The sequence below is a fragment of the Dipodomys ordii genome, unplaced genomic scaffold, assembly GCF_000151885.1.
Source record: "Dipodomys ordii isolate 6190 unplaced genomic scaffold, Dord_2.0 Scaffold74, whole genome shotgun sequence".
Taxonomy (NCBI): Eukaryota; Metazoa; Chordata; class Mammalia; order Rodentia; family Heteromyidae; genus Dipodomys; species Dipodomys ordii.
The window spans coordinates 1,381,315-1,393,884 of record NW_012267290.1 but is presented as its reverse complement, the minus strand read 5'-3'; the positions used below and the strand labels follow the sequence as shown (position 1 = coordinate 1,393,884).

The 12,570-nt window shown below is 43.5% G+C and overlaps 1 protein-coding gene across 1 annotated transcript in view; it reads left to right on the top strand.

Annotated features, from left to right (window-relative positions):
* Kif13b (kinesin family member 13B) overlaps positions 1-12,570 on the top strand; it is a 94,937-nt gene that overhangs the window by 12,466 nt on the left and 69,901 nt on the right. Inside the window, exons 6-10 of the mRNA XM_013024195.1 lie at positions 1,036-1,148; positions 2,417-2,528; positions 9,407-9,619; positions 10,330-10,440; positions 11,403-11,537. Coding sequence (XP_012879649.1) covers positions 1,036-1,148; positions 2,417-2,528; positions 9,407-9,619; positions 10,330-10,440; positions 11,403-11,537 — 684 coding nt within the window. The remainder of the gene's footprint in view (positions 1-1,035; positions 1,149-2,416; positions 2,529-9,406; positions 9,620-10,329; positions 10,441-11,402; positions 11,538-12,570) is intronic.

The following is a 12,570-nucleotide window of genomic DNA, read 5'->3' as shown; positions in this document are numbered from 1 at the left end:
CCTCCCTCCCTCCCTCTCTCCCTCCCTTCCTTCCGCCTGCCTTCCCTTCTATTCTGTGTTACCATCACAACAATATTAGCGTAACAAAGAAGTTCTTTATCTCCTATTTCCTTTTCAGCATAAAACAAAGAACTTTTTTAGTAAAAAAAAAAAATCAGATTTGGGAAGCTGAATATACATTTGTTAGCATGTTTACTTTATGGAAGTAAATATAAATGTGTATTTTAAAGGAACAGCGCCCAAGCCCAGAGTTCAAGCCCCATGACTGACCCCCCCTCCCCCCCAAAAAAAAGAATGTTCAATTTTTTTATTTTTATTTTTGTTGGTCCTGGACCTGAACTCTAGGCCTGGGTGCTGTACCTTGGCTCTTCAGCTCAGGGCGAGTGCTCTACCACTTGAGCCATAGCACCACTTCTAGCGTTTTCTGCTTTATGGTGCTCAGGAATTGAACCCAGGGCCTCATGCATGCAAGGCAAGCACTCTACCACTGAACCACCTTCCCAGCTCCAGAATGTTAGGTTACTATATTCTTGTTTTTCTTTTTGCAAGAATGCAAATATTTTTCTTTGAGATCATTGGTAGATATTTATGAAATTTTAAGCACAGTTTCAAATCATATTAACATTTATAAATAGTTCTGTATATTTCTCTGAAAACTATTGATTTCGTTTCAAAAAGTCCCATTTTGGGAGAAGGGCGCTTTCTTTTTTTTCTTGAGCTGATTCACTCTTCCTTAGATCTCCTTCCTTCCCTGCATGCTTTTTTTGCAGTGTTGGGATTGGATTCGGGGCCTCAGGCTTCCCGGTCAAGCACTCTGCCGCTTGAGCCATGCCGCCAGCTCTGAGAAAGTCGACTGACACTCCATCTGGATTGGAGCGGTCTCTGCGTCTTTTCTGGTTGATGGTTATAGTTTTCCTACAGGGTTTCATATAAGCATCGATTATTTTTTGCAATGAAAGGTTTAGGTGATAAGCCCGTCGGTGGACACGGCCTGCTTTCTGCTTCAATTGTGTGTTGTATTCACTTTATCTGCAGACCTCTGGGGAGAAAGTGGGCAAACTGAGCCTGGTTGATTTGGCTGGCAGTGAGCGAGCAACAAAAACTGGAGCTGCGGGCGACAGGCTGAAGGAGGGCAGTAACATTAACAAGTAAGTTTTCTAGAAGTATCATCTCAATTGCTTTATCAAGTTGATAGCCAAACTGGAGGATGTGGGCTAATTCTCCAATAGTCAGGGGAAGGATGAAGGAGTAGCGGTGTGGGGTTATGCTGGTATTTTCAGGGAAGGATGAAGGAGTAGCGGTGTGGGGTTATGCTGGTATTTTCAGTGGACCTGGGCTCATGTTTTTTGTGGTGTAGAGTCCTCAGGTGGGGACTCAACAGCAGCCCCACTGACATTTCAGGGTGGGCGATTCTCTCTCCCGGGGTGGGGGTGGGGGTGTGCTGTCCACTGTGACGGCATCCTTGGCTTCTGCCCACTGGATGATGGTAGTACCCGCCACCGCACCCCACCCCCAGTGTGACAATTCAGACCCTGTGGCCTGCTGTCCTGTGGGGCACGCTCCCGCTGAGAACCAGAGGTCTAAGTTATAGAAAGAGCAACAATGATTGGACTCTGACCTTGGCCAGGGCGTTGCTGTCTGTACAGATACCGTGGGTCTTTGCCACACCAGGCTGCTCCTTTGTGAACGCTGCTTGCTTGTCCACAAGCAAGAAGCCAGGCTTCAGATAACACAAGCAGTTGTATTTTGTTCACCAGTTTCTTCTTGTGGCTCTCTGGTGGATGGAGTTGTCCCTGATCGTAGGGCTCCCACATGGACCTGCAACTGGAAATTACCCTCATCCACCTGCTAGGCTGTTACTGAATAATGTAGATAGAATTTTTGCTTTGTGTTATTCTTTTAATTATTATATTTTGGGGGCTTGTTTTTCTTCTTTATTTTTTCTTTTTGTGCTTGAATTGGGGCCTACATGTAGGGCCTAGGCACCATCTCTTAGCTGGCACTCAAGTCTGGCACTCTACCACTTGAGCCACATTGTTCCACTTCTGGCTTTTTTGGTGGTTAATTGGAGCTTAGAGTGTCATGGACTTTTCTGCTCAGGCTGACTTTGAACCTCTGTCCCCAGATCTCAGCCTACTGAGTAGCTAGGATTACAGGTAAGAGGCACCAGTGCAGCTTACCTTTTAATCTGAAAAAAAAATTAATAAATGGGCTAAGAGTTTTTATTGTTGAAGTAGTACTGGAAGGACAAGAGTGTGCTAGGCTTAGTGTGCTTTCAGACTGAGTGGTAGAACGCTGATCACAACTGTGCTCACAGGCAGGTGTGGGAGGGCATCTTGATGCTCCATCTTGGTGCTATGCTGTGATATTTGATATGTTTCATCCTTGTAATTATTTTGGCTTGTTGCACACGCAGGTCCCTCACAACCCTTGGTCTGGTTATCTCAGCCCTAGCCGACCAGAGTGCTGGCAAAAACAAAAATAAATTTGTTCCATATCGTGACTCAGTTCTCACGTGGCTCCTCAAAGTAAGTTTTTTTCTTCTTCTTTTCCTGGCATACTGTTGATGACTAGCAGAAGAGAAGAGTGAAGAGCAGATTGCCACGCCAGTCTCTTGCACTTACCAGTTCTTCCTTTAGTGCTTGGTCCGTCGCAGTTCATGGACCGAGTGAGCATAGTTCCCTTCTATGTCCCCAGGCACTCACCACATCATACAGTGGCTCTGGAGCTCTGGGGGTAAAGAGCCTCAGAGAAGATGTACCCACTGTGGACACTTTTCAGCTGCTCATCCTCTTTTCAGATGCCTTTGTTTGAAAGCTTGGATCTTATCTTGTTTAACTCCTCTCAATTTGCCATCGTTACTTTTCTTTCACCTTAAAGGTGTTGCTGAGGGGTGCAGAGTGGAGCATAGTCTTTCATTGATGAATTCATTCAGTAAATGAGAGAGAAATGCAACATCAAACCTAGGTGCGGTGCTGTGAGGGGAATAGAGGCAAACAACCTCCTGGCAAACAACCCTGACTCCAATGTGTCAGAGCCTGGAGGTCACAGTGTCCAGGGGTGATAGCAGTGTGCTGGTATGGACACCACCACAGGCAGGGCATGCTTGTAATCAGTTTTCTGACGAAGGACAGGCTGTTTCCAGGCTGCCCCAGCTCCCCCTGAGTCTTTGTCAAGGTGAGGAGGTAAAGTTGACACTGGGGCAGGAGTCGGAGGATATAAGTTCTACTGAGACTTTACACAGGTGTTAGTCTTCTGTAAAGAGCAGAGTCTTCCAACCTGCCTTAATAGTCTTTGTTCTTTTTTTTTTTTTTTTGCCAGATATGATGCTTGACGAGTACCTTTCTTTTTGTGGGCAAGGTCACCCCTTCCTTCACATTCCCCCAATTTTCCCCTCCTATCCCTGTCCACAAGTTGCATAGAGGCAGAAATTGATGTGTGATGTTGAGTTTTATGGTGACTCGTTTTCTTCCTGGTAGTTTGCTTAACACCTGTGATTCAGTGGCTGTAGGTTGGGAATGGTAAAGACAAGTGCAGTGCAGGCCCCAGGAATTTAGCGGCAGGCACACTAGTGACAGAGTCCACCGTGCTTGGAGAGCAGTCTTGGCTCAGGGACGCAGCTTTTCTCCTGGGTTCTGCTGCTCTCAGAGCTTGCAGGATTGACTTTTCATCTAGACTCTGCCACCACCAGAGCACTCTTTCTGGTAAAATGTTTGTCTCTCCCCCTCCCCCCAAAAAACTGTGAGCTTTGTATAAGTGTAATGCCAATACATTTGTCACATTAAAAAAGTCAGGTAGATGCCTTCCTTTAGCCAAAATGCAATGAAATAAGAAATTTAAAACAAAAGTGTATATAACACACACACACACACACACACACACACACACACACACACACACACACACACACACACACACACACACACACCATCAACCAACAAAAAACAAACAAAACCCCCAAACACTTGCAGATAGATATTGCAAATATTTTACTACCAAAGAATGTGTCAGTTGTTAACCTGGACATCTCACTTTATTTATTTTTATTTTTTTATTGTCGGTCATGGGGCTTGAACTCTGGGTCTGGGCACTATCCCTCAGCTTTCAGCTCAAGGCTAGTGCTCTACCACTTGAAGCACCACTTCGGTTTTCTGAGTGGTTTATTGGAGATAAGAGTCTCATGGACTTTCCTGCCTGGGTTGGCTTTGAACAGCAATCCTCAGATCTCAGCCTCCTGAGTAGCTAGGATTACAGGTGTGAGCTGCCGTTGCCCAGCTCCCTTTTTTTTTTTTTCCAGAAGAAATTTTGATATTTCTTTCTCAAACTTCCCACAGAACTTTTGGATCATGTATGACTCTTCCCTCAATGTGCTCCGTTTAAAAGCAGAATATTTTTGTCCTTGTTGCCTAGGGTTGCTATTTCAATTTGTTTCTTTTTATTTGTTTATTGTTGTCAGTTGTGGGGCTTGAATCAGGGCCTGGCTCTGAGCTATTTTGCTCAAGGCTAGTGCTCTACCAGTTTGAACCACAGAGCCACTTTCAGTTTTCTGGTGGTTAATTGGACTTTCCTGCCCAGGCTGGCTTTGAACTGTAGGCCTCAGATCTCAGCCTCCTGAATATCTAGGATTACAGGCATGAGCTACTGGTGCGGGGCCCTTCAGTTGTTTAAAACAATGTGAAACCTCCTTTTTTGGTATAGTTGATAATAGTTAAACTGGCCTCAGTGATGATGGAGTGGCTGTTTCCTCCAGCTGTTTGATCTGTTGCAAGAAAATCAGGTGTCATGCCATGCTTCCTGACGTCATCTGAGAGGATGGACAGTGGAGTTCCCACTTGTCAGACGAGGCACAGGGAACAGGGCTCACAGGGGACAGGATAGAGAGCAGATTCCCTGGCCAAGCTCCCCACCCATCTGGGCCTGAGCCGTGCTTTTCTTACCAAAAGAATTGCTTTCATTAGAAGACACACATGACTTCAATAGAAAATAATGCAAAACTCATTATAAAAGATACTTGAAGAAGGAAAAACATCTTTAAAAGTTTTGTTGTTTTCTTTTTGGCAGTACTAGGATTAGACTCAGTGCCTCAAGCGAGGCAGGTGCTCTACCACTTGAGCCATACTTCCAGCCCCTCATAAACAACTTTTAAAAAGCTCACTTTAAAGTTGGGTGCTGGTGGCTCATGCCTATAATTCTAGCTACTCAAGGGCTAAGACCTAAGGATCACAGTTCAAAGCCAGCTACGTCAGGAAAGTCCTGTAAGACTCTTATCTCCAATAACTGCTCAGAAAAAAACAGGAAATAGGGCTGTGGCTCAAGTGGTAGAGTGTTAGCCTTGAGCAAAAGAAGCTTAGAGACAGAGCCCAGCCCTTGTGTTGAAGCCCGGGGACCAGCAAAAAAATAAACAAAAAAGCTCACTTTATCTGGGAGTAGTGATACACAGCTGAAATACTAGTACTCTAGAGCCCAAAGCAGGAGGATCAGGAGTTTGAGAATAGCCTGGGCTACAGTTACTGAAGAGATTTGAAATTAAGAGGATTAATTTAGACGTTGCAACCTACTTGTGGAGAACAGATTGGACAAGCCAGCAGTGGCAGTGGCTCAAGCCTGTAGTCCTAGCTACTTAGGAGGCTGAGATCTGAGGACTGAAGTTCAAAGCCAGCCAGGAAAGTCCATGAGATTCTTATCTCCAATTAACCATCAGAAAACCAGAAGTGAAGTTGTGGCTGAAATTGCTAGCTTTGTGTGAAAAAGCTCAGGGACAATGCCCAGGTCCTGAGTCCCACAACCAACAACAACAACAACAAAATGGATTTGACCAAGAAAGCTCAAAGAAAATACTTGTTATATAGGAGAGAGATCAAAGTGTCCTTTTCTGGGGAAGTGGCTTTCAGAATGAAGAAAGGAGGTTAACAAAGGTAATGGCTACCTGGTCTCTTATTGCCAGACACTGGTTAAAGCATTTGGACTTGATCTTCCTTTTGTCTATTTTTCCTTGTCCTCTTTCTCCCCATTACCCACATAACACTTGTTTACCTGTAGGTCTCAAATATCATCAGCTTTGGTCATCTTCTTAATCTCTCAAAAATTGGCTTTTTGACTGGGAGTGACTGTAATCCTAGCTACTCAGGAGGCTTAGACCTGGATATTTGAAGCCAGCCTGGGCAGAAAAGTCAGTGAAACTTCCATTAACCAATAAAAAGCTGGACTGGGAGTGTAGCTTAAGTGCTTGCACTCTGAGTAAGTGAAAGCATAAGGCCCTGAGTTCAAGCCTCTATTCCAATCCCTATACCCTTCTCCTCCTCCCCAAGAAAAGGAATTGGCTTTTTGCTGTCTTCTCCCAGACCCTACTGTATTTATTACTGTTTTAGTTTTTATGTAGTACTTGCCTCTCGCTGAATAGGCTGAATGATGAAAGCTGAATAATGGATAACTTCAGCCCTCACCTAAACTCGCATCCAGACCCTTGTTACATCTGTCAGTCTCTGGGTCTCAGTTTCTCATCTGTAAAAAGAAGTAATATGATCAGATGACTTTAGAGTTTCTTCAGCTGTAAAAATTCTGACCTCCAGAATTAAATTTCTTTCAGTGTCCATTTAATTTGCAGTTGATACATTTGGAACAAAGCTCTTCTGATCCTTCTAAACACAGTAAACAAGGAGGGGAGTGTTTTCTCTTTGAATGCTGGCCAGTTATGTTGCAATTTCCTTTCTGCTAATGACACAAGGCTACTTTTTAATATAAACACATTATTGCACCACGATCAAGGGATTTTTAAAGAACCAGGCATGTGTGGTTTGCCAGCATAAGTTGAAGCACAGTGTGTGCCTCTTTGCTGGTAGTTATTCCAAGCTCTCTTTTTTTTTGCTATCTTTGTGATGCTATGCATGCAGTGACCACATTCTTTCTGGAAGGCAGGTGCTGCTGGTGAGTAGAATTGCAGTGTGCAGATTAATTACGTCACATCTGACCTCACTAATGTGTACAGGGAGTCTTCACGACATTTTCTCAAAAGCTGTCGAAGCCAGGGCTCCAGCAGTGTGAGATCAGTCTCCAGAAGTGAGGAGTGAAGCAGTAACTGTGGCTTTTACTTTAAAAACCCATATTAGTTGCACTTCCTGCCTTTCATACAGCTATGTTTATTTCTCAATGTAAGTACATTCATTTAAACACCAAATTGTTAGATGTGGATGAATAAGCATATATGATATCTGTGATTATATTTAACAGTTAATGGGAATTGTGGGAATTATTTCTTTCCTTACACTAAGAGAAAGTAACTTGGAAAGGTATTAGGTCATTTGACTTTACTGTGAACTTTTTCTGTCTTACCAGCTATGTGTCATGGTAGCTGGGGGTAGAATTGAAGGCAGAGTACAGTGGGGATAGAATGTTCAATGTATGAGTTCTAGCTTTGTAGGAAGGAAGTTAACCTCTTCTCATAAATAGGAAAACAGGGTGCCAGCAAGCAACATCTCAAAAAGCTGAGATGAGAAAGTAAAGGGTATGCAGAAATTGTATAAAATAGATTGCTCTAACAGAATTCATATATGTTCAAATTGGAAGAACTTTGCATCTTCAAAAGTAAGATTATTTATTTATTTATTTATTTTTTTAGGTTCAGGTTTTCCCAAGGTAGAGTTAGCTGTCTTGTGACTGAATGGATTTCCTATTGCTGGTCTGATGGAGTATTCCTCCAAGTCTTGAGACTATAATTCAGTCACTCTTATTGGGGGGGGTTAGGGTATGAACTCTTGTGTTTTATTTTTTTGGCGATTGTGGGGCCTGAGCTCTGGGCCTGGGTGCTGTCCCTCAGCTCTTCAGCTCAAGACGAGCTCTCTACCACTTGAGCTACAGTGCCACTTGCGGCATTGTCTGTGTATGTGGTGCTGAGGAATCGAATGCAGGGCCTCATGCATGCAAAGCAAGCACTCTACTACTGAGTCACCTTCCCAGCCCCTGAACTCTTGTTTTGATAAGCCTTCTCAGCCAAAGATCGTCTGTCAGGGTGAGAGTAGTTAGCTATTGCTCTTTTTAACAGATTTCTTCCAGAATTTCAATTCCCACTACATAATTTCTCTAGGCCAGGATTCTAAGTACAGCTTACCTAAGTGGCTGTGGCTGTGCTCTCTTTGTGGCTGTAATTCCAGTGCCTGCTCAGGCTCTGGTCAGCTGAGGTTTGATCCGGGGGGAGAATCTACTCATAGAGTTGTGGACAGGCTCCAGAAGATCTGCTTGCACACTTGCCCTGCGGCCTCTTCAGAGGGCCACTGGCCTCATGAAACCTGATTTTCCAGAGGAAAAGAAAATGCTTCTTCTTCTTTTTTTTTTTTTTTTGCCAGTCATGGGGCCTGAGCTCTGTCCCTCAGCTCTTCAGCTCAAGGCTAGCACTCTACCACTTGAGCCACAGCACCACTTCTGGTTTTTTCTACTTATGTGGTGCTGAGGAATCGAACCCAGGGCCTCATGCATGCAAGGCAAGCACTCTACCACTGAGCCACCTTCCCAGCCCAAGAAAATGCTTCTTTTACCCTAATCTCTGAGGGGATCTGCCAGTCAGTGGTCAAGTAGAGGGAGGGATTAGGTTGTAGTAACCGGTTTGAGGGTGGGGAGAGAAGGGGGAGTTACATCCAGTCTCATTTGCATGGTCAAAGTGAACACGTAGACTTACCCTGAGTGGAGTTTTGTGTTTTTTGTTTTTTTGGTGTGGGGCTTGAACTTTGGGCCTGGGTGCTGTCCCTTAGCTCTTCAGCTCAAGGCAAGCCAGCACTCTACTGCTTGAGCTACAGTGCCACTTCCGGTTTTTCTGGTGGCTTATTGGAGATAAGAGTCTCACAGAGTTTCCTGCCCGGGCTGGCTTTGAACCGTGATCCTCAGATCTCAGCCTCCTGAGTAGCTAGGATTATAGGTGTGAGCCACTGGCGCCTGGCTAAGTCCTTCTAATTTTTTTTTTTAATATATTGTGAAAATACTGTACAGAGGGGTTACAATTACATGGGCAAGATAATGAGTACATTTCTTATCAAGCATTGTAGCCTCCTCCTTTGTTTCCCCTTCCCATCCCTTCCTCCCCACCACTCCCCTAATTTTTTTGTCCTTCTAATTCTTGAGTCATGTGTTCACTAATGGTGTCATGTTACATGTTAAATAAGAACATTGACTTAAGAGTCATTTTAACTAAACACAAATAGATGTAGTTTCTATTACCTTTCTTTCTCCAAAACCAAAGCTGCTTTTACAGAAAAATAGTTTGGCAGAGAAATTGTCCAAGCTTGAGTCTGCACCTGCCAGTGTGCCCCAGCTTTGTTGTTGAACATGTCTGAGGCCTGGGGAACTTCAACTTTTTCCTATGATGCCTTCGTTTGCCTCTGAAACACCATCCCCCCCCCCCTTGGGTTTTCCCCTGCAGGACAGTCTGGGGGGCAATAGCAAGACAGCCATGGTGGCTACTGTGAGTCCGGCAGCCGATAACTATGATGAAACCCTGTCAACTCTGCGGTATGCAGACCGAGCGAAGCACATTGTGAACCATGCTGTGGTGAATGAGGACCCCAATGCCCGGATTATCCGGGACCTCCGGGAAGAGGTGGAGAAGCTTCGGGAGCAGCTGACCAAAGCCGAGGTAGGAGGCACAGCTAGGCAGCTCTCCGTGAAATAAAGGCAGAATGAAGGTGAGAACGAGAGAGACACTGTGTGCAATTTAGTTTTAATGTAAAAATGAGTGGGCATGGACTTAACTGGAAGAGGCGTCAGACATTTCCTTTTTCTCATCTGAATAATCCAGCCTTGTAGATTAATTATATTTGTAAAAGAATAAAACTAATGACAGAAGTGTATTGTACACTATACACAAGGTTATACAAGTGACTGATGGATCTAGTGGTACTCTATTTCAGCTGTCTTCTCTACATGCTGTGACAAATGTTGTTCCATGTTTTGTTACTGCATTTGAAAACCTACATAGTCCTAACCTGGAACCACGTATTCCTCCTCTTGCAAAGGTGGGAAGAAAAATCAGGTTCAGGGGTTCCTACTGCAGTTAGTCTTTCTGTTCCACAGTCAGTGCTGCTGGCCTGGGGCTTGGAGTTGGTACATAACCCTTTTCTTTGTTGAATCTATTTTACTGGAGTTGGTACATAACCTTTTCCTTTGTTGAGTCTATTTTACTGGTAGTAAGTACAGGTGCAGGAGTCAGTAAAGACCCACCAGTACCTCTGGGTAGACGAAGACCTCTGTGGGGAGGCCGAAGACCACCTTTGTTCTTTTAGAGTTGGTTGATTTCCAGTACATTGTCTGAAAACCTCATGAAATGAACATTTTGATTTTTTTTAGGCAATGAAATCTCCGGAGCTAAAAGACCGGCTAGAAGAATCTGAGAAGCTAATTCAGGAAATGACTGTGACTTGGGAGGAGAAACTAAGGAAAACGGAGGAGATTGCACAGGTTCATGCTTCCTGAGAGATCAGCCACCCCGGGCCACGAACTTTGCAGTGCACACAGATGACACATCATGTCCCTTTTCAGCTTTTAGCTTTGTTACTGACAAATCCAGCTCCATTAGTAGGAACCCAGATCCAAGGGTCTGTGCTTTCCATTTCAGATCAGTTTGAAGGATAAAGACGGTGTATCAGTAGTTTTAAAAACTAAAAACAAGCAATGTTCTCCAGTTCTAAGCATGCCATTCTATCAAGTGCTTTAAGACCTGAGGAACTTACCAAGTTAGAAAATTACTGGTTGTAGATACTAGGTTGTGAGCTGCTTGCTTCCATAGGACAGCTATGTAAACGTAACATGAAATTCCTGTTTCTGAGGTGGGAGAGTTGTAAGTTCACAGAATCCAGATAAGCATAGTCTATAAAGTTCTCACCAAGTTTAGCGGTGGAGGAGAATGCCACCAGTAAACACATTTTATTGTGCTAATTACTGTATGTTGCTAATATTTGTTAGTTTTGAGCTATTTTTAACCTTTGTTTTTGGCATTATTGGGGTTTTAACCCAGGGCCCTGATTTTGCTGGACAAGTGCTTTAACATTTGAGCCATGCCCCCAGCCCTTTTTGTTTTAGTTTATTATTATTTTTATATAGATTTTCACATTTTTCCTGGAGCTGACCTAGACCTCGATCCTTCTGTTTCTACCTCTATAGAAGTTGAGATTATGGGCTTTTGTCGCTATGACAAAAAAGCCTGGCCGTTTTTTATTTTGTTTTTTCATTTTATTTTTATAGTTTAGAAAGAAAATATAGAATAATAAAGTATAAGATATAGACTAATCTTCAAATAATACTGTATTTCAAGATAATGCTTGTATTATAACGACATTGAGGCACTGTTTTGGCGTTGTAGCATCTTGTGTGTCTTGCCACCTTGGAGGCTGAGGAACTAACACCTTGTGCTACATTTATAGGAACGACAGAAGCAGCTGGAGAGCCTGGGAATCTCACTCCAGACTTCAGGAATCAAAGTCGGGGATGACAAATGCTTCCTTGTTAATCTGAATGCTGACCCTGCTCTGAATGAACTTCTAGTCTACTATTTAAAGGTAAAGTGCTATGCTTGCATAGAGTACAATAATATCTCATGGTGCTTTTTAAAACTTAGCCAGGGCATAGAGTTAGTGAGTCACTTTTATTTGGACTTGGCGGGATGTGGAACAGATGTGTGTTTCTGGGATCAAGAGTGATCCCATTCAACCTACTTAGATGAAAATGATATTCTGATATTATTTCCAACAAGTTAAATATTTGCCTACCATTATTTACTGTGACTTACCCTGGAGAATAATTCTAAAACTTGAAGGATGGCCTTCAAGACTAAACAACCCATTTAATCAGTAGACAGAAGTTTCTGTGGTTAATTTTCTGTGGAAAATTTTTGTGAGCAGTTAGCTCACAAGAAGAATGTGGGGCTGAGAATGTGGCTTAGTGGGAGAGTGCATGAAGTCCTGGGTTCAATTCCTCAGTACCACATAAACAGAAAAAGCTAGAAGTGGCACTGTGTCTCAGATGGTAGAGTGTTAACCTTGAGCGAAAGTAGCTCAGGGACAGTGCCCAGGCCCTGAGTTCAAGCCCCAGGACTGGCAAAAAAAAAGAGAAGAAATATTCAAAGATAGCAAAGTTCTTACTGCCACTTGATAGAAAATTTATATTTCCATATTTCTAGTAATTCAAGAAAAATAAATGATTAACATATATACAAAGGGAGAACAAGTCCCTTAGAGACTGAAGGAGTCAGAGTGTGGAACAATGGAGAGACAATTTTATATACATTGAAAACAATAAGTTGTGGACAGAGGAAGATGAGATAGCTTGAGGAGGAGCATGGATATTGAGACCCTCCCACATCAATCATGAAGGGCCTCCGAACCTGCCAATAGCAAACATGAATTGTATCAGGGGCTGTAGTTCTTCTGGATCCCAGGGGGCAGTTCCCTCCCCTCACGGATGGGAAGCCAGGGAACTGCCCAAGTTGGAACAGCTTTAAGATACGAAAATTGTATAATTTATTTTCTGAAAAGATGCACATTGGCTAGTTTCACAGTTGTTCCTCCTCCTCCTCCTCCCCCCCTCCTCCTC